This window comes from Aotus nancymaae, unplaced genomic scaffold, assembly GCF_030222135.1.
Source record: "Aotus nancymaae isolate 86718 unplaced genomic scaffold, 86718_ANA_hifiasm-v0.15.2.pri h1tg000022l_1, whole genome shotgun sequence".
In the NCBI taxonomy this organism is placed as follows: domain Eukaryota; kingdom Metazoa; phylum Chordata; class Mammalia; order Primates; family Aotidae; genus Aotus; species Aotus nancymaae.
The window spans coordinates 23103841-23129392 of record NW_026988435.1 but is presented as its reverse complement, the minus strand read 5'-3'; the positions used below and the strand labels follow the sequence as shown (position 1 = coordinate 23129392).

The window sequence follows — 25552 nt, the reverse complement described above, 5'->3', positions numbered from 1 at the left end:
TGTTAATGAAAACATTAATTTTGATAAAATGAACACAAAATTATGGAAGATTTTATTTTAAATTACAACCTAAATTTTTAAAGTGCTATTTCTAATACCAAAAGATTTGCTTATCTATTACAATGATGATGAAAAACAACAGCCACTTTAATTAATTTTCAATAATTTTGAAAATTAGCCACTGTTTACATATTCAAACATCAATCAATAGGAGGTATTATTTCTCAAACTACATCTATTAATTCTATCACATAAAGTATCAGTCAAGAATCTGTTTTTCCCATGTTCTCATTTCTTGTTTTGCCATAAATATCTTTAATTAGAACGCTCTTGTAGGTGAAAGCTAGGCTCTTCTCCTTTCCACTCCACAGTAAATACCTCTGCATTAACACATATTTCATGGACATCAGAAGCTTAAGCATGAACTAAAAATGACATGCGTCAAGAAAAATATCTATTCCTGACAATCACTTTGCCAAATACTGCATATAATTTACATAGTATGTGCAGTGAAAATCCCTATTGGCATAGTAAAAAATTTATCAGAACACAAGTGTTTGAGAGAATAGCTCCCGTAAAAAGAAACATGAAGGAATTTAGCACTATAAATGAGTAGAATTCCCTGTATCAGACAGGCTATTTTACTCTCATTCTCTGGGTAAGGATGTTTTACCTAAGAGCACAGCATGACTGTGTTATCTGGAATTACATTTCATGAATCTTTAGTTTCTCTATTAGAAGCACATGCCACATCCCCACTAGAGCAACACCATTAAAGTAAATTGTGTTATCATATTTAGAATGACTTAAAGTGTTTTTACCAATTCTTTACAGTCATTTATATTCAGAGAGTAACTGATCTATTTTATCAGGCCAAGGATCAGATATGTCTTACTGGTCAGTTTATTTGATAAGAAATTATAATTTAAATGCATTTCAAAAAGTACTTAAGTATTTTAAAGGGGTGCATTTTCCAAGACTTGTATTTAGTAGAAAAATCCTAAGTAAACTGCCTGCCCTGACAGGCTTAACAATTACACTCGACAATATTTGAGTTCTTGTTATGTGCTCATTAACATCCTACCTACTCATCTTTAAGTATAGCACACTAAGTGCTCAATTATGTGAAAATCCAATGCATTCTCCAAATGTCAGCTATTTACTATATCAGGAATATAAGGTTTTACAATTTTTCATGTTTCTTGAGGATAAAATAAGACTAATGGTGAAAAACAAAAATACAAAAACATTTTTTAAAAAGTTCACCATTGGCCACTGTTAAATTTGTGAAATAGGAAGTTAATTTTTCCCAGTCTTACATCTGCAGTGTAATATTTGTCTCTGCAGTTAGTTACACATTCCCTCCTTCATTGGTCTCATTAAGGATTAAAAGAAGCATTTCATAGCAATGTAGAATTATTAAAATTAAATGTGCCATGTGTATGTGGAGGTTATAGGATTGTGGTAGATCCTTCTTCAGAAATCTTTGTAAATTAGTCCCAATTTCCCATGGAGAACTTGCCCTTATTCTCCATTGTTGTTCTTTCTTTGGTACACATGCCTTCCTCACCACCCCATGCGCACTCTCTTCTTCCTTCTAGGTTTACCCATCCTTGACCTTACCTGTCAGTGTATTCATCCTCTGCCCTCCTTTTTTTAATGTACATATCAAGTGCCACTTATTGACACTCAATTTAAACCCTGTCTATGGCAGCATGGACCAGTTGGTAGAAATTATTCAAAGTTTAATCGACCCAGTGGGAGACAGTAATGGGATGAGCTTGAGATTAACCCCGATGAGATTTTGACTTTGACCCCAGGTGGATGTGTATGGCATTAACAAGCAAGTGAATACCTGTAATCCTTAGATTTTCCATTTAAAACTGAAAAAATAAAAGTAATTACCTCATCTGCAAGGTTGCCCTGAAAACCAGTACTAAGTATGCCAGATAATGCATAGGAACATTTCTTAAATTATCTCTAATTTTACAACAATTCAAAATACCCTTAATATATATCTAGTAGTCTCCAAAAGACAGCCAACTCAGAGCCACAATTTTAGTCCAGCAGCTCCAAAAAATCCTCCTCTTATACACTGTGCTCTCTCCCCATATGAGATAACGTGCATGGAAACGCTTTTCAAACAGCAAGGTTTGGTAAAATATTTCATTATTTCGAAAAGCTCATCTGGGTCTAGACAAATCTGGCCCTGTAAGGCATGTAAAACAAGACCATGCCCTATCTATCTACAGAACCGGACAGGTTGGCAAGGATCCTGTATGGAGTCAGAGTAATTGCCTTCTCTGGCCCATCATATACCTCATGAAAGTCAAATCTAAGGAGTGTGTTACATATAAATTTTGAACATGCACATGAATTTCAGGTGATTTATATAAATAAGGCAGATGATATATAAAAGAGAGATTAAGGAAGAGGATATGGCTATAGACAATGTTATAAATGGAGGGACACTCAATTATCCCTCCCATAATCTGATTTCTAGTTTGTTAGGGGCAAATAATCCCAGTATTAAATGCATTTAATATAGAAAAGAATATATTTATTCCAGTTGTCTGCGTTCTTCAAATCAGGTTACTTTTCTTCTTCTGGTCTTATTTTAAAACATAATAATGGTAACAAGAATTAGATATAATTAGAATATTTAAAATAGTTGATTTTTTACATTACTTTAGAATTTGTTTCTAATAAATTAGAAGATAAATATAAAGTATGTTAAGAATTTTATAAAGTTAATCTACCTACTTAAAGTGTTATACTCTGAGCTGGAAGATCTGTGCTCTATTGTTTTAATAAATTTGCCTTAATAAATTACCTGTCTCAACTTGGCTTCCACACAATGTTGGCTACTAGATCAGTCCAGGGCATTTGTGATGCAAATAAGGTTTCACGTTATCTCCCTTTCCTTACTATCAATATGCAGAATGATGCAGCTTCCCCTTAAGACTACCAAAACAAGAAATAAATAAAAGGGAAAAAAAGGGAAAATCAAGAATTACAGAATTATAAATGATTTGCTAGCCTTTCTCATTAGAGAGTGGTAAATGTTGAATTTGTTTTATTATAAGTAAACTTTTTTTTCTACAGTAGGAATTTGACACCTTATTTTATAAAACCTATTTATAAAAGATATTTGACAAAAAAAAAGTTCCTTTGTACAAATAATTTTGGAGAAGTGCTGCACACCATCATGCTTTCTTGAAGATTCACAAGGGCCATAAGAATATTAAAAATATCTTGAGAAGTTCTTATCTTTTTTAAAAAAAATTTTTTATTTTAACTTTTAAGTTCAGAGATACAAGTGCAGGTTTGTTACATAGGTAAACTTGTGTCATGGAGGTTGCTTGTACAGAATATTTTATCACCCGAGTATTAAGCCTAGTACCCATTTGTTATTTTTCCTGATCCCCTCCTTCCTACCACTCTCCACCCTCTGAAAAGCCCCAGTGTGTATTGTTCCCCTCTACATGTCCATGTGTTCTCATCATTTAGCTTTCCCTTACAATTAAGAACTTGCAGAATTTGATTTTCTGTTCCTGTATTAGTTTGCTAAGGATGATGGTCTCCAATTCCATCCATGTCTCTGCAAATGTCATTATTTTTATGACTGTATAGCTTTCCATGGTATATATGTACCACCTTTTCTTTATCCAGTCTATCATTGATGGGCATTTGTGTTGATTCAATGTCTTTCCTATTTTGAATAGTGCTGCAGTGAACAAACATGTGCATGTGTCTTTATAATAGAATGATTTATATTCCTTTGGGTACATAACCAGTAGTGGAATTGTTGGGTCAAATGATATTTCTGTATTTAGGCCTTTTGGAAATTGCCACACTGCCTTCCACATAGTTTAACCAATTTACATTCCCACCAACAGTGTATAAATGTTCTTTTTTCCCCACAAACTCGCCAAAATCTGTTATTTTTGACTTTTTAATAATAGCCATTCTGACTGGTGTCAGATGGTATCTTTTGCAAATTACATATTTGACAAAGATCCAATATCCATCTTCTATAAAAAAATTTCCAACTTAAATTTCCAACAAAAAGAAAAAACAACCCCATAAAAAGTGGGCAAAGGACGTGAACAGACATTTTTCAAAAGATAACATAAATGCAGCTAACAATTAGTTAAAAAAAACTCAGCATCACTGATCATTAGAGTTCTTATCTATTTAACTGAATTTTTCTTTTATTCAAACTGCAACGTTTACCCTTACATGACTCTAAAATTTACTTGTCAAAATTTGTATTCTAAGAAATGTAATTGAAAATTCACTGGCATATAGTATTCTCTCTCTGAAATAAACATTGTGTTACTAATGATTTCCCATTGCTTTCCTTTTCAGCGGACTGTGGAGGACCTTTTGAACTGTGGGAGCCAAATACAACATTCAGTTCTATGAACTTTCCAAACAGCTACCCTAATCAGGCTTTCTGTGAGTCATTTCTTTTCCACGTCATCAGAAACAAATGTACATATCAAATTTAGATCTCCCCTTGACACAGCAAACATAGATTATAAATTTGTCAAACATAGGTATACCTATCATGTCCACCTAAAAGATTGCTTAATATAACAACAAAATAACAATAATTGCTAAATATATATATCATTTATTTGATGCCAGGCACTGTATTAATGCTCAATATACATTATTTCATTCAATTCCCACAAGAATTTCTTGAAGCACGTATCATTATTATAATTCCAAATTTAGAAGTTGAATAACAACAGTGAGAGAACCAGTGTTACTCCAGACACTGCTTTCTTTGTTTTAAGAATTATTATTATTATTATCCTTTAAGTTCTGGGGTACATGTGCAGAATGTGCAGGTTTGTTACATAGGTACACATGTGCCATGGTGGTTTGCTGCATCCATCACCCCATCATCTACATTATGTATTTCTCCTAATGCTATCCCTCTCCTATCACTCCACCCCTGATATCCCTTCTAGACCCCCATCCCGCTTTCTAAATCACTTTCTTTGTTTGTGCATATAATGTCTATAGTGTGTTTGATGAGTTTGTAGTTTCATAGGAAAAAGACAATGGAAAGTATAAAAAGTAAAGAACCAGTTGTAGCATTCACACTTTTTGCAAATATACACTTGAGTCAATAAAGCAGATAGCTACAGTAATGTAATTATTTCCAGAACAAAAAATTAAAATCATAAGAAGGATCACTAAAAAAATTTGTCTAGAGAAAATAGTTCGCTAAAACTGCATAAAAACTACTTCTACATAAATGTTCCTAAGTAGAGAGATTCCTATAAAGATACGTAAAGATTGTGTTGAAGATGCAGATTCCCTAGCTCATCCTACAAAGGTTCCACTTCCGGAAGTCCGGATAAGACCACTAAACTAAATGGAGAATTCTGTCAATGAAAGAAATGCCTTAATGGTAGGAAAAATGTGTTGTCAGAAAATGCCAGCATTCTTCCTTCAGATGATCAAGAGATAAGAGAGCATCACTTTCATAGGTGCCTATAGGGTCAATATTGTAGACAGATACCTGATCCAAAATAATAAACAGTAACTAATCTAATTTGACTTGTTTGGGGAAATAGATTATCATCTCTGCTTCACACTGAAGACAACTATTTTTTTATTCTTATTATGCCGCAATTTATTAAAGGCTATTGCTTTGACTGAAGAATATGTTTAAATATTTTGTGTAAGGCAAAGCTTTCATCCAGGAATGATAAGTGTAAGGGAAAATGTGGCACATATACACCATGGCATATTATGCAGCCATCAAAAATGATAAGTTTGCGTCCTTTGTACGGACATGGATGAACCTGGAAACCATCATTCTAAGCAAACTGACACAAGAACACAAAAGCAAACACCACATGTTCTCACTCATAGGCGGGTGTTGAACAATGAGAACACATGGACACAGGGAGGAGAGCACTAGACACTGGGGTCTGTTGGGGGGAAATAGGGGAGGGACAGTGGTGGGTGGGGAGTTGGGGAGAGATAGCATGGGGAGAAATGCCAGATACAGGTGAAGGGGAGGAAGGCAGCAAATCACACTGCCACGTATGCACCTATGCAACAATCTTGCATGTTCTTCACATGTACCCCAAAACCTAAAATGCAATTAAAAAAAAAAAGAAAGAAAGAAGAGGAGAATAGCAATTTAAGTTCAGGGACAATTGGAAGCAACCAGTAATGATTTACTGCTTTTGAAAATGTTCAGGCACTTAGTGGTCAGTGTTCCTTTTATATATTATGACCCTTGGGAATGATATCAGGATCTTCCATTAGATTATTATGAGTTACAGTTCACCCATCAGTGACCTGTGGTCACCGTATTAGGTATCAAAAGCATAATACATTCTTAGGTAAGAGTGAAAGACCTGTTAAGTCTAAGCTTAAGGGTAGAATTGTCAATGATACAGTCATACCTGTTAAACAGTTCAAGTTGACATTTCCCTGTATTCTTGGAAGAGGTAAGTTAAAGAAGGTTATGCACAGTTCTTGACATTTTGTTATTACAGCATTACCTTTCAAGGCACTTGGTAGTCATCGAACATGTAAGAGTAGTTGTTCTGTGTGGTCTTGAAAATTTCTTTTTCTTTTTTTTTGATATGCTTTCTCTTTTTTTTATTGTACTTAGTCCTAAGGTACATGTGCAGATCTTGCAGGATCTTTTAAACATCATTTGAACAAAGTGATAATCTGAAAAATCCAACAAGCAGTAGAACATGGAAACAATTTGGAGAAATTTATTAAATTTAAATATATTTGTTTATTCAACGAATATGTATTAAATACTTTATTTCCTTAGTCTGAAATAAGTAAAGAAGACACAAATGTAGCACAATATAGATGGTGACTCAGATATGTTGTCAGGCATAAAATGTCCAAAATACTATTATAATAAGGGTAAAGGCAGGACTCTGTGGAGAGACATGGAGTGTCCTTGACATACCAAAGTAGGAGACAACTGTTTCTTGAATCTCCAAGGAAAATTAAACAATGGTAATTGGTGAAATTAGAAGTGTGAAGGAATTTTGCACCATGTTATGAAGTTTGAATTTCATTCTGAGAGCACTGGGGAGTCTTCGAAGAATTTACAGGAAAATGGTGATAAAATCAAGCTTGCATTTTAGTTAAGAGTTAGATGGTAAGGGACGAGAACCATCAGCATCACCAATTAGGAGATGAGAAACAAGAGTGATTTGAACTCTGGTAGTGATGGCAAAGGACGTTGAGAAGTAAATGGGACTCAAAGGATATAGGAGGTAGTATTAACAGGCCTAGGTGATTGATTGGTTGCACTAGGAGAAAGGAGGTCAAGGAAGGTGCTAAGGTTTCAAGCATAGAGAACTGTGAGTGGATGATTAGGAATGCCCCTGAGATAGGAAGAACTAGAGAAATGAGTTTGCAAAAGAGATAATTCTGCTTTTCCTTTAGAACGTGTAGATTTGAAATATGTTAGATTTGAAATATGTACAGCCATATACAGTAAATAAGTGGATAAATTTGTTTGCATCGCAAAAAAGTGCAGAAAATAAGGACTTAGATGTCATTACTATATGAATATAATTTTATTTCTTAAGAGTGAATGAGAATACTAATACATAATGAGAGAAGAATGGCCTAGAAAAAAATCTGAAGGTTAAATCGTTTAAGAAATCAATAAAAACAAGGAGTGTTTCTTGATGTTGGTCATTTGTTTTGTTTTGTTTTAATAAACTAAATGTAAATAAATGCAAAAACTTTTTAAATAAATATTAAAGCTTACTTGTCCTACAAATTGCATTTTAATTACCTAATTTTCTTCTAAATTTGATCATGGAAAATTAAATGAATGAAACTATAATTTTAGTATCTTTTGATATTCATAAATATTGTATTGTAGGGGTAAACTAATATTAGTAAACTTTGATTAAAGCATTACATTTTATAAAAATATCAATTATGCTAAATAATTTCAAATTTAATTGAAATATTACTATAAATATTATTGACTAAACCAATATATTTTCTCACCAAAAAAAAGAAAGAAAAGAAAAAAGACACAGCTTGAAATACTTGTCCTCCAAGTCCATTCGTGTCATTGCAAATGACAGGATTTTATTATTTATTATGACTGCATAATATTTCATTGTGCAAAGATACCATATTCTCTCTCCCTCTTCATCTATTTATAGACTCTTATGTTGATTCCATGATTTTTCAAGAAATGGAAAAAAGTTGTTTTCTTTTCTTGGAAAGTTATTTAAAATCCTCAAGAGAATGAAGCCTTTAAAAGAAATCAGAAGTGTGTTCCAAATTAAATGTTACTTCTTACTTTTAAGGTGTTTGGATTTTAAATGCACAAAAAGGAAAAAATATACAACTTCATTTTCAAGAATTTGACTTAGAAAATATTAATGATGTAGTTGAAATAAGAGATGGTGGAGAAGCTGATTCCTTGTTCTTAGGTAAGTTTGAAATATGAATAACGTAAAGGTTGTATAGCTCAAGATAGTTGTACTTAGGGAAAAATAATTTTTTTTTTTTTGAGACAGAGTCCTCTCTGTCACCCAAGCTGGAGTGCAGTAGCTCAATCTCTGCTCACTGCAACTTCCACCTCCCAGGTTCAGTCAATTCTCCTGCCTCAGCCTCTTGAGTAGCTGGGATTACAGGCATGCGCCATCACACCTGACTAATTTTTGTATTTCTAGTAGAGACAGGGTTTAACCATGTTGACCAGGCTGGTCTCAAACTCCTGACCTTAGGCAATCCACCCACCTCGGCCTCCCAAAGTGTTGGGATTATAGGCATGAGCCACCGCACCTGGCCAGAAAGAGCATTTCTTAATAAATGTAACCCCTCTTTTATAACTTGCATAATGAAAATACAATAATAGAGTGACATGAGTTTATGTAGAGCTTACAACATCTCATTTTCCTTTGGAGCAGCTGTGTACACGGGGCCTGGTCCAGTAAAGGATGTGTTCTCTACCACCAACATAATGACTGTGTTTCTCATCACTAACAATGTGTTGGCAAGAGGAGGGTTTAAAGCAAACTTCACTACTGGTTATCACTTGGGGATTCCAGGTAAGAACCCATAAATCATCACATTGCATAGTAACTTTTGGAGCAAAACAGCAAAAGTATACACAATTTCAAGGCCAAATTCGTATTTTAATGCTTTCCTTCTGTGACGCTCATTGTTCTTCATCTTAATGAAGATCATCTTTCTTCTTTTATATCTATATTACCACTACCTGAGTTTGTTCAAAGTAGGAAGCCACAGAAGTTTTTAGCAGACCTACTTGCAATTCTCTAATGTGTAAAGAGTGTTGAATTTTGTGCACTGAATACGGACATGTTAAATGTTAAAAGTAGAATACTTGACCCTATAAGGAAGAAAGACTGTCATGTTTCCCATGTCAAGAACATTTTAAGAGAGCAAAGAAGGAAACAGGCAAGAGAGCTGTTGGCATGCCAGCAACATTCAATTAAGTAACTAGCATCATTAACTTTGAAGACAACCAGAGTAAAGCACTGCAGTGTAGAAATTTAATACTATTTGCTAGCATGCCCAACCCTCTGACCCTGAGGGTTTTTTTATTACATCCATAACGTAATCAACAGGAGCAAACAAAATAGTGTCATGTTCATCATGGATATATATATTCATATATCCAGTATACAAAGGTTTGCATTCAACAATCTACAGAGCATTTTTTTATAACTTGCTATTTCACTTGGACTATGACTTGTCTGGTAGAACTGCCCCACAACTCAGTGGTTCTTTTCAGGTGCAAACATGTCAGAAAAACAGAATATATGCTACTTCCTACATCTCTCCTTCTCTTCCATAAAAATATTGTGGTATTGATGTCTTTCACTTGAACATCTAGAGAAGAGGTGGAGTTTGATAGCTGATCTTCATCTGGCCTGTTATCTAACACCAAATCCAGCTACTATTAGGTTATGTTAATCTTTGTTCCTCCACACACAATTGACTAGGACTTTTGATTCTCTCCCAGAAAACTGTCTGCTTTAATCTTTATGACAAATAATTAAGTGGTCTACCCTCTAGCCCTGAAAGGGAACCACAATTGTTATTATCCATGCTACTTAGGTAGAAGCAAGTAGTAGCTCAATCAATTAATCTGGATTTTGTGACTGATTTTAGAAGCCAGTCTTTTTACTTACAAGCAACAGTGACATGGATCAATAAAAAATAATTAATTAGGAAATACTTAGAGATCTATGCAAAATTATAATTTATCTTATAACACAGTACATTAAAAAGAAGAAATATAGAAAATGGCATGATTTTGTTAGGTAAAGAAGAAAATGCATTGAGATGAAAACAGTAATAGATATGTATTTACATGTGTGTGTGTGCGTGTGTGTGGTGAGAATTTAACTTAGAAGAAAATTTGATCATTACCTTGGAAAATATTAATCAGGATAATTTTGAAAATGTCATTTTGAATTGAATCACTGATTTTGTTTCTTGATGATTTTGTTGCTGCTGCTTACACTGTAACCATGTTTGTTTGCCAATTATTTTATCTACTATTTCAGTTTCCTTCTCTTTGTGATGTACCTGTTATTTTAATTTAATTCAACATTTGAGTGATAAAGTATAGATGGGTGATGGAAATAGATGAGGACATTTTGGTAGCTAATGTTAGCACTTTTAAGATAAAACAGACTTTGGTTGTGTAGTGTTTGAAAAAAGCTAAATCTCTCCTATTGTTATATAGCAAGTAAATTACTTTAATATCGAAAATTATGACCCTAATTTTTTTAATTATTATATAATTTTTGGCTCCTGTTAGAATAGTCTTTACTCAGTACTAGCTCCCACAAGTGACATTACAATAAAGTCTCCTCTCAAGAAATTTGGAAGAAGATGGCCACCTTTGGCCAGAGCAATTTTCTTGAAACTCTGCCATAATCAAATCTTTCTGATTTGATTAGAGGCCTTTGTTAGTAGTGTGAACCACCAGATTTTTGGTCTGTTGCATAACTATTCAAAACCTCTTGTGCAGAACACCCACATTTCCACAAAAATTGCTGAAGGAAACCATGATGAAGAATGAAAAAACAGTAAGTAAAGAGGATAGAAACATATGAGAACCTGTACTGGGCGGGAAAAAGAACCAAACCCAATTTGAAAACAATAAACATTCCTGAAATTGAAAAAATAAAAGCAGATCAAAAGTAATAGTGAAAGATACAATGAAATAAAAAAATCATATGCTTTCCAAATCTGACTAAAATTACCTGAAAAATTATGAAGTCTCAGTGCATTCAACAAAAAAATTAATAAGTAGGAATCAGTGTTATAACATTTTCTTTGTGAAGTTTTAAATCTCAAGAGGGAAATTTTTCTGAAAATTCCTAGTAGATTAAGTATAATTGTTTTTGTAGATGTTGAAAATAAGATCAGCTTTATATTTCTCTCAGTTATGAACATTAAAACAATGAAGCGATATTTCTCATGTTTTAAGGAGAAAATGGCACGACCGAAAAATATACAAGGGTCAATAACTTGTGTATTCAAATGCAGTAAAATTTAGGCTGGGCAAGGTGGCTCATGCCTGTAATCTCAGCACTTTGGGAGGCTGGGGAGGATGGATCACGAGGTCAGGAGTTCGAGACCAGCCTGGCCAATATAGTAAAACCCTGTCTCTACTAAAAATGCAAAAATTAGCTGGGCGTGGTGACACTCGCTTGTAGTCCCAGCTACTCAGGAGGCTGAGGCAGAAGATTTGCTTGAACCTGGGAGGTGGAGGTTGCAGTTAGCCAAGATCGTACCACTGCACTCCAGCCTGAGCAACAGATTGAGACTCCATCTGCAAATAAATAAATAAAAATACACAAATAAATGCAGTAAAATTATGTGCTCCCTTCTGCAAAATATCATAAAATAGAGCAAGTAAATCCCCAATACCTAGTACCTATTCTACCGGAGACCATCCTAAATTTTTTTCAAGAAATCTGTCATGGAAATTTTTGAAAGAAATATTATACTTTTAAAGAAATTAAGATAAATGGTAAAATCTCAAGTAATTGAGATGTTATGAAATACTACGCTCTAACAGTAAGGCATTAGACTTACTGATGTATCCAAACAACTGAAATATAAAATGCTACACTCTAACAGTGAGGGATTAGCCTTACTGATGTATCCAAACAACTGAAATATAAAATGCTACGCTCTAACAGTGAGGGATTAGACTTACTGATGTATCCAAACAACTGAAATGATTAGAGGTGATTTGCTGCGGCTCTGTGTCCCCACCCGAATCTCACCTTGAATTGTAATAATCCCCATGTGTTGTGGAAGGGACCCAGTGGGAGGTCGTTGAATCATGGGGGTGGGTTTTTCTTGCACTGTTCTCGTAATAGTGAATAAGTCTCATGAGATCTGATGGTTTTATAAAAAGGAGTTCCCTTGCACATGCTGTCTCTTGCATGCTGCCATATAAGACGTGCCTTTCTCCTCTTTCACCTTCTGACACGATTATGAGGCTTCCTCAGCCATGTGGAACAGCAAGTCCATTAAATCTCTTTTTTTCGTATAAATTATGTAGTCTTGGGTATGTCTGTATTAGCAGCATGAGAACAGACTAACACAATAGGGCATTCCACTATCGGCAAAAGTGAAGGCATCTTGAAATAAAATTTTAAAGAAAAAGTAGGTCCTTCCCAGCACTTTGGGAGGCCGAGGCGGGTGGATCACGAGGTCAAGAGATCGAGACCATCCTGGTCAACATGGTGAAACCCCGTCTCTACTAATACAAAAAATTAGCTGGGCATGGTGGCGCGTGCCTGTAATCCCAGCTACTCAGGAGGCTGAGGCAGGAGAATTGCCTGAACCCAGGAGGCGGAGGTTGGAGTGAGCCGAAAGTAGGTCTTTAAACCCTTATTTTAAATTGAAAATGAGAAGGGAGTAAATACTTGAAAAGAGGCAAATTAGTTCTCAAAAGGAAGACAGAGACAAATCTTTTTTCTCAAAAAGTTATAGTTACAGTTTGTTTTTTAAAGTTGTGTTTTATGGATTCGTAATAATTGAACATATTTATGGACATATGTAATATTTTAATACAAGCATACAATTTACAATCATCCAATCTGGGAAACTGAAATATTCGTCACCTCAAACATTTATTATTTCTAAGTGTTAGGAACATTCCAAATCGTCTTCCCTAGTTATTTTGAAATATGCCATAAATTATTAACTATAGTCATTTCATAGTGTTACCAAACACTAGATTTTATTCCTTCTGTGTAACTCTATTTTGGTACCCATCAAAACCCTTCTTTATCTCCCCTTTCCACTACCCTTCTCAGCCTCTGGTGACCACCATTGTCATGAGATCACCACTATCTTCATGAGATCAATTAATTCATCTCCCACATCTGAATGAGAACATGCTACATCTGTCTTTCTGTGCCTGGCTATTTCACTAATCTAATGTCCTCCGGTTTCATCCATGTTGTTGCAAATGACAGGATTTCATTATTTATTATGACCGCATAATATTCCAATGTGCAAAGATACCATTTTCTGTCTCTCTCTTCATCTGTTGATGGACTCTTAGGTCGATTCCATAAGTTGGCTATCAAGAATAGTATTACAATAAACATAGGTGAGCAGATAGCTCTTCGATATGCTGATTTTCTCTCTTTTGGATAAATAACCAGCAGTGGGATCCCTGAATCACATGGTAGTTATATTTTTAGTTTTAATATTTTTTAGTTTTTTGAGAAACCTTGTACTGGTTTTCATAATGCCTGTACTAGTTTACATTTCTACCAATGATGTACAAATGTTCCCCTTTCTCTGCAACCTTGCCAACACTTATTATTTGTCTCAAAATTTGGGGCAAATTATTTGTCTCAGATTCTTACAATGAAACAAACACAACATCAATGAGTTTGAAAAATATTACAAGCAGTTTTGATTCAAGATCAAATTCAAAAACAGAGCACAATCTATTTCTCTCAACGCAGAAGAGACACCAAGTTTATGATGAATAGACTCTATATTTCTTTGGCCTACAGCTAGATTTCATTTACTACTTTTACATTAGCATGTAAGGTCTAAAGTTATTTTTAAGGAAAAAGTCCCTTGTTTGAAGCTAGCATGAAATCTTCCGTGCCCATCACTGCATGATGAATACATGGAGAGTGTAGTTTCACATTTCTCCTAGACACAGGACAGATGCTGCTGGGAAGTGAGTAGTGGAATGACTGAGTCGTCATCTGTACTGTCTGCTTCTGTGGAGGTTTTTTATACCCAAATACTGAAAAGCAATTACAGAAACAGGGACTTGTCTGTGGAGGATAATCAAGGCAGTAAGGGAAAGCGAGGCTGGACACACATACTGGCACTCTACTTTGATGGTCATTTAAGAAAAAGATATAAATGGGCATCAAAAATTGTTTTTGCTTCATTTATCTTCTGAAGATGTCTTAGGGACACCTTCCAAGGCATTCAGTTGAAGTTTAACATAATTGTATAGTGTATTTTTGTATCCTCTTTTCTTCAGACTATGTTCCTAACATTTCCATTTCTGTTGTAATAAAGTATATGTAATAAAGATTTATCAAGATCTGTCTCCTAAAAATGTCCCCTTATTGCTCTTTTCTGATACTCAGAGTCTTAGCATGGAATTCAATAGTGCTTGTCAGGTAACTGTGGAAGTGGCAGCTGATTACATTTAGGGGTTTTGAGCCCTCCCCAAATTTTGTGGCATGTGCCTTAGAGATCAATTTAGTTCCATTTTAAACCAAGCATATGTTGACTAAATGAGGCAGGGCTACTGGAGACTTCATAAAAAGGAGATGGGGAAATTCAATTCTTAGCAATATTTCCTTTTCTCTCTCTCACCATGAGCATAAAACTATCAGAAATAAGATTTCAGTGTCCAGAGAGAGTTAAACGGTTAAAGACTGCTTAATGAAGCTGAACTATTGTATATTGCAAAGAATCAAAATCTAGTTTATGCATGTAAAGAAAATTTTGAAAAAGCTTATTTACTCTTCTCGCTGTTTAAAATTTCTGTTCAGTTCAGTGGCAATAGATCAATTTTCCCCATTCAGCATTTTTTCACCCAGTTCATTCAGCTTATAGAAACAGGTTATTTTTTTCTCAATTCATAGACTATAACCCTAACAGCTTCAGCTAGAGCACAGAAATGAATTACATTTTTCATATATTTATGTTATTATTTAAATTTAATTCAGATGTTTGTCTGTTTCCATTCAACTCGTATGTGATTTTCCAATTAAATTTTGCCTATATAAGTTAGTAAAAGTAAAATTATCAGGAAATTTATCTATGATTAAATTATTGTCACTGAGAACTCTAGCGTATGTCTATAATCCCAGCTACTCTGGAGGCTGAGACAGGAGAATTGCTTGACCTTGGGATGCGGAGGTTGCAGTGAGCTGAGATCGCACCATTTTTTTACACAGTGATTTCAATAAGCTATGAAAAAAGTAATAATTAAAAATAAAGAGTGGTGATTAACATCTGTAAGTATATTAATATGTTTGATCATGGACAATTAGTAATTAGTGCTGTCAAATTTTTAAATAAAGTATAGTAAAATATATATTTAAGACAGAATATATGAATACAAACACTTCTGCCCACATTTAAGACTTCCTCTTTTCTAAAGGGAAATTAATGCCAGAAAGATGAAATATATAGTCAGTCAAAGTATTAATGCTGTCTTTAGAACCTGTAATTATCTCTGTCCATTTGTTATCTCACTAATCTGGTTTAGAAATATGTTTGTGAAACAAATTGATAATTATATTTATAAGAACCTCCCTAATAGCATTATATTTTGAGATATGTAACCAACTTTTCTCATGGTATGAATATTTGTAGAAACAACCAGCCATGGCTTTCTAAAAATATTTTCATAATGGGCTAACTTTGATTTGGGTTGAAAAAACACAGAATTCCTCAAAGTTTAAAGTAGAGTATACAAATAGCTGCAATTATTATTGTAAGATCCTAATAGGAAAGGATTAGGTAGTTTTCTTGTTTCTTTGGTTATCTGTAGGGAGAAGCAGCACAAGTAGCACATGGATTAAGAACGTTAACTTTAAAAATATCAATGAAAGCCTGGACATAGTGGCTCAAGCCTTTAATCCCAGCACTTCGGGAGGCCAAGGCAGGCAGATCACCTGAGGTCAAGACCAGGTTAACCAACTTGGAGAAACCCCATCTCTACTAAAAATAAAAATTAGCCAGATGTGGTGGTACATGCCTGTAATCCCAGCTACTCTGGAGGCTGAGGCAGGAGAATTGCTTGAACCTAGGAGGCAGAGGTTGCAGTGAGCCGAGATTGCACCATTGCACTCCAGCCTAGGCAACAAGAGCAAAACTCCATCTCAAAAAAAAAAAAAAATCAGTGAAAAAGATTTTTTTATGTTAATATTTTTGCTGTTAAAAATATTATCTATTGAGTATTCTCTGTACATATATAAATATTTGTACACTTCACTATTTTTTAAAATTTGTTGTCCTGACATAGCTAAGACAACAGTAGTATTTACTCCTATTGACAGTCAAAGAAACTGAGCTTCAGAAAGACTAATTTCCTTGCCCAAGGTCAAAGAAATATTAAAAGAAATGACTAAATTGCACCTCCAACCAAGGCCGTATGACTTCGAGGCCTATGTCTTAACCACGATTTAGATTTAACTAAGTAAACTGTATCTTCATAATTCATAAAATTGATTCTTTTTTCAAATCACTAGGATTACCATCAGCCAGTTATCTTAAATGTTAAACTTAATTTGAAATCGTAGTTTTAAAAAGTGCTTTATATTACATCAACTCTATTATTAAGCTTCATACTTCTTTTGAAGCATATCAATCTTTTGACATACATTAATTTACCTTATGTTTAAAAAATATCTACTTATTCCCCACTTTGTGCCAGGCATTTTGCCAAGCCCTGGTAGCAAAACATGGCTTTATGGGTATTACAGCTAGCATATTGTATATTCAGTTTATAGAATGTCTGAGCTCAATGACAATATAAGTAAAACAAAAGGTTCATTTGTCTCTATATTAATTCAAATCTTTTTTGGCACTGGATATTTCAGGCAGATCTCTACACTTTTTCAGTGACTTCCGGTGTTCAATTATTTTATCTGGTAATTTAAACTCACTTTTAAGTATTAGAATGAGTAGTCAAGTAAAATATCAGCATTTTATATTATGTAATTCAAAGCTTTTTTTATCCTTCAACTCAGGCACAGATCTTGGCCTAATAACATAAGGCAAGGGAGGGTGGAAATAATTGTTTTTGATTTATATTCTACTTCCCTTTTTTCCCCATCTTCCCATAGTTCCAATTTTGGAAATTAGGAAGATTTTTTTTTTTAAACATTGTAGTTTTCATTTGGCAAACACCAGCTTCTGGCCAAATGCTAGCTCTGTTGTGAAACAGACTTGTGAGCTCTTTGGAGCAATTTTCCACCAGCCCTGGACTATTGTACTGTAGACATGGGTAATATAACTGCTAGATAATCTCTTATAACCCCACTCAGCTCCAAATCCCTAATCCCCAGGTTCCGTTCCTCCACTTTTTTGTGCTGGAGCCAGCCTTCCCTGCCAAGCAGTTGTAATCTGATCATCCTTCCGGCGATCACCTTGCCAACTTTCTAACTTCTGATTTCATTTCATAGGAATTGATCACTAATCTTTATTTATACAGCTATCTGCCCACAGACTTCAGAAAAATAACATCACTGTCTCTCATTAATTTTTTTCACTATACTTCAGTTTATCCTAGTATTTATCAAAAACTGGGTAGTGAAATCAATGTACTGGGTTTCACTACTTAATAAATTTTATGCGTTGTTATGGGATAGAATGGGATGGGATAGGATGGGATGGGATGGGATGGGATAGGATAGGAATGAAATTAATAGAACAGAGCAAAGATAAATTTTAATTTAGTTACACACACACATACACACACACACACATTGGTGTGTATCCTAGAGTTATTACTTAAAATCTGTTTCATACTAAAGTCAGAGTTTAAAAAAATCTGAAAGCCCTAGCACTGGTCCCATGAAAGCCCTGGTCCTTGTGGTTATGCAGTGTAATCAGCTTCCAGCCAGGGAGTGACATGCTGACCTTGCTTCTTTCAAGCAACTCAACTAGGAATTGATTATCTTAGGGCACTCTACACTTGGTTTGCTGGATGGTACCATCTTCCCCTTTGCCCCATAAAAACACTCCCCCTCAAAAACTCTATTCAGTATTTTTTTAGAAAAATACTCTAATGTGCTTTTATTAAAAATCTGAAAATAGGTGATGGATATTGATAGTTACTGGACCAGTTTTGGTGTTTTTTTTCATAAGTGCAGTATGGCTATACTGAGTACCTCCCTTTAGAGTATGAGAGTATTTATCAGTACTCTCAGATTTGAGTCTACAACCTAGATTCTAAAACAACAGGAATGATTTCTTTCAAGTGGCATTATGTTTGGTCAACATAAATTCAGAAAGTCTCCATGGATATTTTTATAATTTGTTTCTGAAATTAACCTGAAATTGAGTCTCCTTGAAAGCAATGTAATAGTTATGTTATTATATTGACTAATAGTTACTAATCATTTTCAAAATACAAGCTTCCCTGTTTCGTATTTTTATCAAGCGCTTTTGCTTCCCCATACGATTGTTCATGTGCCATGCAGGGGATAAGACATTGAACCTCTCCACACCTGACAGCCATCACCATTGTCAGGGAACCAAATTCCATGTGGCCCTCATGGAGTTCCTACTCTCCTTCCAGCACATAGCTATACCTTCTAAGCCATAATCAGAAAGCACTGGGAGAGGGAAGCAAACCCCTCTCTCCCCGTGATACGAGGGCTCTCCCAAACAAAACTTTGAAAGACCAAACAATCTCAGGAAACAGCAGGAGCTACTTCCTCTAAATAAAGAATTTTTCCAGTAGGCCTCTTTTTGCACAACCCAAAACTCTGAAAACAACCACCAATGGCCTCCAGATATACCCAGTTCTTTCTTTGCCCAGTCTTTGCATTTTCCCTTGTGTCTCCATGTGCCAAGCACATTCCCATGCCTCCAGCACTGCTTTACTTGTGTGTAGCTCTATCCCCAACTTCGCTTTATGTTACAGATATTGCAAAGTTTCGATTTCTTTGTGACAACTCTTTCCTGCCTGAGGCAAGCTTTCATTGAGCCCTCTGTTTCCAACCCAATTCAACTTTGATCCCACCAACAGACAACTTCGACATTTCTTTCTTACAAAAGTTTGGAGGTATCATTTGGATGGTGAGGCCAGGGGACCGCTCTGTGCTTGAGTAACAGCTCAGTGGTTGTTGCTTGTATGTCAGTTCAGGGTGGAGGAGTTTGTTTATTGAAGAGATACTAACAAAATTATGAGGAAGAGGTGAGTCGACAATCTCTCAGCCACCTCTTAGAAATTCCCTGAGTTTTGCTGCAAAACAGATATCTGAGGTTTCATCCACAGTTTTCTAAAGCTGTATACACATCAGCTGAGAAGCATTCTGAACAACCAAGTAGATGGCGTTGCTCAGTATCAAAGCCGGCTCCACCTTGTGCTGAGGCAAAGGACTGATATTTAAAGCAGAGCAAATGGGATTTGTACTCCAGAATCATCCATTTGTAATTTCTTTACCTATGCAATAAACATTCTTCCCCCATAGAACCATGCAAGGAAGACAGTTTTCAATGTGACAATGGAGAGTGTGTTCCACTAGTGAATCTCTGTGACGGTCGTCTGCACTGTGAGGATGGCTCAGATGAAGCAGATTGTGGTACGTCTTATTTGTAGGAAAATACTTTTATGACATTAACCTCTGCATTTGGATTCTACAGTATAAAAGAACTATTACGAGTGTGTTTATTAGGACCTGTTTTGATGCTTTGAAATGAGAACATCTCATCTCTGAGATGATTTTAGCACCTCTGCCCCCATCTGGTTAGGATAAAAGTTACTATGCAGGCCTCAGTTTATTGTTTGTTTCCATTTTGCCACACTTAATTACTGGAATTATAGAGAAACCAATATTCACATAGGAAGCCTGGGCTACCACAGGGACAATATTCCAAACCAAGCAGGTTAGCACCACTCATATTGGCTACTGTGTTCTCTTCATTGCCTACATTCAGAGGCACCTGCATGCTCACTTTTAACTCACTTTCTCTCCCTGCCTTGCTGAGTTTTCAGTCCAGCTCCCCGTCCAGACCGCAATAACATTATGAATAATGGATACTTTTATTATGTCTTTTTATTTGCACTGTAACTAAGTTAAAAAAAAATCTACAATAAGAATTAGCTATAGTTGGCCAGACAAGGTGGCTCACACCTGTAATTCCATCACTTTGGGAGATCGAGGCAGGCAGATTTCCTGAGGTCAGCAGTTCATAACCGGCCTGGCCAACATGGTGAAACCTTGTCTCTACCAAAAATATAAAATTAGTCAGGTGTGGTGGCAGGTGCCTGTAATCCCAACTACTCAGGAGGCTGAGGCAGGAGAATTGAGAATCACTTGAACCTGGCAAGCGGAGGTTGCAGTGAGCTGAGATTGCTCCATTGCACTCCAGCCTAGGCAACAAGAGCAAAACTCCGTCTCAAAAAAGAAAAAAAAAAAAAATTAGCTATAGTTTAGCCATGAGGAAACTATGGTTTGGAAATGGTAAGTTGCTGCCAAAGGTCACACATCTAGAACCTAAGTTTGTATAATTCTGTTGTCACTGCTCTTAACTCTTGCCATAATAGAAAAGAAGTGTAAGCAATGTAGCATTATTTTATAGAATTACAACATACTGTTTGTAGGTAAGTCTACAGTTGCCTATGTTTTCCTTCTTTGATGAACTCGCTTAGCTTGTTCCAGTCCCTACCTGGCCACTAATGGCCTTAGCATTCCATTCAAAATGGTTGTAAAGTGAAGAGTAAAGTGATAGAAATCAAAGTACAAAGAAAATAGTTTTGGAGGCATGGGAAGGGCATTCCTAAAGTAGTTCCTAAACTTGAGTTTCCTACTTTCAGAAACTAAGTTTATAAGATACACTCTTCCCATATAACTTTATTTTCTGTTTATTTGCTGTATAGATTTGTAATAAACTTGCATATCTCTGCTTTTTCCATTTTTATAGTTATATAAAAGAGCAAAATTGTCTACTAAATTTATATTTTTCAAATTAGGCCTTCCATCATGCTCTTAGGAAAAACAACAGTCAATCTCTAAACTCAAAATGTTAAGAACATTGCACATTTAGTTTAGAGGACATAATTTACTCTTGTCAATTTAGGTCAAAATGGCCACCTGTATAATCTAATCTCTTTAATGCATCTCTTTTTGTTATTTTTTCTAAAAAATTTGCTGTAAATTTGAAAATTTTAATTCTATATATTTATGAGGTATGTGATATTATATATAATGTATATATATAGATTGCATATAGAGAGAATGTATATATATAAAAAGTGTGTGTGTGTGTGTGTGTGTATATATATATATATAGAGAGAGAGAGAGAGAGAGAGAAAGGAATGATTCAATCATGCAAATTAACCTATCCAACATCTTAAATACTTATCATTTTTCGTGATGGGAAAATTTGAATTTTCACAATTTTACAAAATTTTGAAATATACAACACACTACCTATAGTCACAGTGCTGAGTGAGCGATCTCAAAAAATTTCTCCTACTGTCTAACTGAAGCTCTGTACTCTTTGAACATTTGACCAACATCTTCCCATTCTCCCCACCCTTCAGTCTCTGGTAACCACCATTATACTCTCCGTTTCTTTAGTGCGTTTTTTCAATGGCACAATGAACAACAATGGTTTAGTGCAGTTCCAAATCCAGAGCATATGGCATACAGCTTGTGCTGAAAACTGGACCACCCAGATTTCAAATGATGTTTGTCAGCTGCTGGGCCTAGGGTAAGTAATTCTACTGAGTTCCCTTTTAAGAGATTCTCAAACTTTTTTATTACTCTCAAATTAGGTTTAGTAAGAACTTTAAAATTTATAAAAGTTATGAATTTAGAAAATACACATTGGCAAAAGGGAGAAAACAAAAATCTTGATTAACCTCATCCTCAAATAATAACCAATGCTAATAACATTTGTATTAATTGTATATACATATAAGTAAATATTATATAAAATATAATATGCTCTGTTATGCAAAATACTTATATGTAAGCATTTCTCATGTTTTTATAATTTTTAGGTGATTATTCTTAAGAAAATGAATTATTTCATTTTATGCTATATCATAATATACATAAATAATCACAAGGGTACTACAGAGAATATGCTTTTGCTCTGTCTTTGCAACACATTTACAATAGTTTTTTTGAAAAATCTATAGATGTACTGTTGTAGTGGGAGAGGTTATGCAAAAGTTGTAAAATATTTTAAAAATTAAAACTTTTCCATAACCTCTCCTCCTGCAATAGTACTTCTATAAATTTTATATTATAGAAGGATAAAGAAGGCTATTCTCAAGAAGGATGATGCAAGTAAAAATAACAATTAATAACTCATCAAAAATGTATTATACCTCCCAGTCTAATGCCATAATATATTTCATCAAATATGTAATTTTACCATATTTGTTTTTTACCTTCCCACCAAGTCTTAAAACTACTTAGGTAGAAAATGAAAGTAATGAGAAGTAATAACATACTTATTTTGCATTTTACAGCCCGTCAACTTTAACTCACCATTCTGATCCTTAAGCATATATGATTTTGAAGATTAGTGATTACCAACCATGTTGGCTCACATGTGGTTATCTTTATAACTTATAACACCATCTCATTTAAAGTTTGTCGTATTAAACTATGAGGTTTATAAAGGGGAAAACCATGTGTATTTTATATATTATTGCAGTGCTAAAATCTAGATTATTATTTGTCTTTAAAAATCAGTGCCAAATAAACAGTAAATTATAAATGTGCTCTATGTACATGTAAATATAGACACATCTATCTATAAAAACATATGCCAAAAGTATCTAATTGTAAAACACATGCTTTTCTCTTAGGTTGATTCCAAATGTTGGCTGTTGTGAATAGTGCTGCAGTAAATATGGGAGGGCAAATATTCTCTTTAATACACTGATTTCCTTTCTTTTAAATATATGCCCAGCAGTGGAACTGCTGGATTATATGGTAGTTCTATTTTTAGTTTTCTAAGGAACCTCCATAATGTTCTGAACAGTGTACCTAATTTATATTTTCCCCAAGACTCTAATGGAGGTTCTTCTTCCACATCCTCACCAGCATCTCTTACAGCCGCTCTCTTGATAAAAGCTATTTTAACAGGGGTGAGAGATATCTCATGGTGGTTTTGATTTGCATTTCTCTAGTAATTAGTGATGTTGAGCATTTTTTCATATTCTGTTGGCTATTTTTATGTCTGGTTTTGAGAAATGTCTATTTAAATAAGTTACCCATTTCTAAAATCAGAATATATGCTTTTATTTCTTGTCAATATGTTTGAGCTCTTTATACACTTCGGTTGTTAAGTGTTTATCAGATGGATAGTTTGCAGGTGTTTTCTCCCATTCTGTGGATTGTCTCTTCACTTCGTTGGTCGTTCCCTTTGCTGTGTAGAGGCTTTCTAGCTTGATGTGATTCCATTTGTCCGTTTTGGCTTTGGTTACCTGTACCTTTATGGGCTAACTCAAGCAATCTTTGTCCAGACCAATGTCCTGGAGTGTTTCCCCCAATGTTTTATTCTAGTGGTTTCTACGTTTTAGGTCTTAGGTTTAACTCTTTAGTTCATTTTGATATGATTTTTCTATATGGTGAGAGATAGGGGTTTACTTTCATACTTCATATAGTTATCCAGTTTTCCCAGCATCATTTACTGAAGACATTGTTCTTTCCCCAGTAAGTGTTTTTGGTGCCTTTGTATAAACAGAATCAATTGCCTGTAAACACATAGATTTATTTCAGGGTTCTCTATTCTGCTATTTGGTTCCATTGGTCTAATGTCCATTTTTATGCCAGTTATCTGGGTTACTATAGTTTTGTAGGATATTTTGAAATCTGGTAGTGTGAAGCTTCCAGTTTTGTTCCTTTTGCTCAGGATTGCTTTGGCTATTTGGCGTGTTTTGTGGTTCCATACAAATTTTAGGAATTTTTTTTCTATTTTTTGTGAAGAATATCTTTGGTGTTTTGATAGGGACTGAATTAAGTCTGATAGGGATTGAGTAGCATTGCCATTTTAACAATATTAATTCTTCCAATCCATGAGTATAGGATGTTTTTTCATTTGTTTGTGTCCTCATCAATTTCTTTCATCAGTGTTTTATAGTTTTCGCTGAAGAGGTCTTTCACCTCCTTAGTTAAATTTATTTCTAGGTGTTTGATTTTTTTGTGGCTGTTGTAAATGGGATTACTTTATTGATTTCTTTTTCAGCGGGTCGGTTGTTGAGGTATAGAAACTGCATTGATTTGGTTTTATTCATTTTGTATCCTGAAACTTTACTAAATTCAATTATCAATTCCCTTTTATGGTGGAGTCTTTAGGTTTTTCTACAGATAAGGTCATGTCATCTATAAGCAGGGACAATTTGACTTCCTTCTTTCCCATTAGGATGCCCTTTATTTGTCTTTATTCAAATTGCTTTTTCTAGGACGTTCAGTATTATGTTGAGTAAGAGTGGTGGGAGTAGGTATCCTTGTCTTGTTCCAGTTCTTAGAATAAAAGCTTTCAGCTTTTCCTGTTAAATATAGTGTTAACTATGACTTTGTCGTATATAATCTTTATTGTGTTGAGGTACATTCCTTCTATACCTAACTTATCTTCTTTCAGTTGGACTGAGAGCTTCCAGTTCCTTTTATATTCTCAAATGCTGTCCATTTAAAATGAAAATGTCCCAGCTCCAAGCCTCATCCAAGCGATGTCAGCCTCATCAGGAAGGCAATTCCTATCAAGGTCAAGAGAGGAAATAAATTTTATTACTCATTATGTAAATAATCAATTTGGTTTATGTGTATTAGTCAGAATCTTCCTGTACTTTAAATGTGTTTGTGTGTGTAAGTAATTCTTTTTATTCTACATTTTAAACTTGAACAAAAACTCTTTCAACATAGGAGCTTTCAGACATAAAGTTTTGGAAGAGGGTGAGTTGTAGGAGAAACAATGTTTTTTGATAGAGTCAACAAAACCCAGAAACTAACAGTTGTTTATTTTCATTTCAAGCACAGAACTGGGTAAGTGGCATTCATTCCAAGTTCCTACTTTAAACACTAATTTTAGTTCAATAGTGAATTCAAAGAGGTGAGGTCCCAGGAAGCTGTTAACTTCAATTGCTGGGGAGCTGCTATATAGACTCAGGAACTTAGTTTCTAAAGATTAAGCTAAGGAGATTGGGAACTTGACCTTGCTTCCACAGTTGATGCACCAGTGTGCCCTGGATGACCGGGCTTTCCTTGCCCAGGAGATTTGAGACTCAATTCACCACCTTTTGAAGATCACCAGGTGATTATAAAAAGATCACCA

General features: G+C 34.8%; 1 protein-coding gene across 1 annotated transcript in view; it reads left to right on the top strand.

Moving 5' to 3' along the window:
• Positions 1-25552, top strand: part of TMPRSS15 (transmembrane serine protease 15) — a 124656-nt gene that overhangs the window by 61282 nt on the left and 37822 nt on the right. Inside the window, exons 15-19 of the mRNA XM_012444772.2 lie at positions 4372-4461; positions 8337-8462; positions 8943-9083; positions 19728-19838; positions 21841-21973. Coding sequence (XP_012300195.2) covers positions 4372-4461; positions 8337-8462; positions 8943-9083; positions 19728-19838; positions 21841-21973 — 601 coding nt within the window. The remainder of the gene's footprint in view (positions 1-4371; positions 4462-8336; positions 8463-8942; positions 9084-19727; positions 19839-21840; positions 21974-25552) is intronic.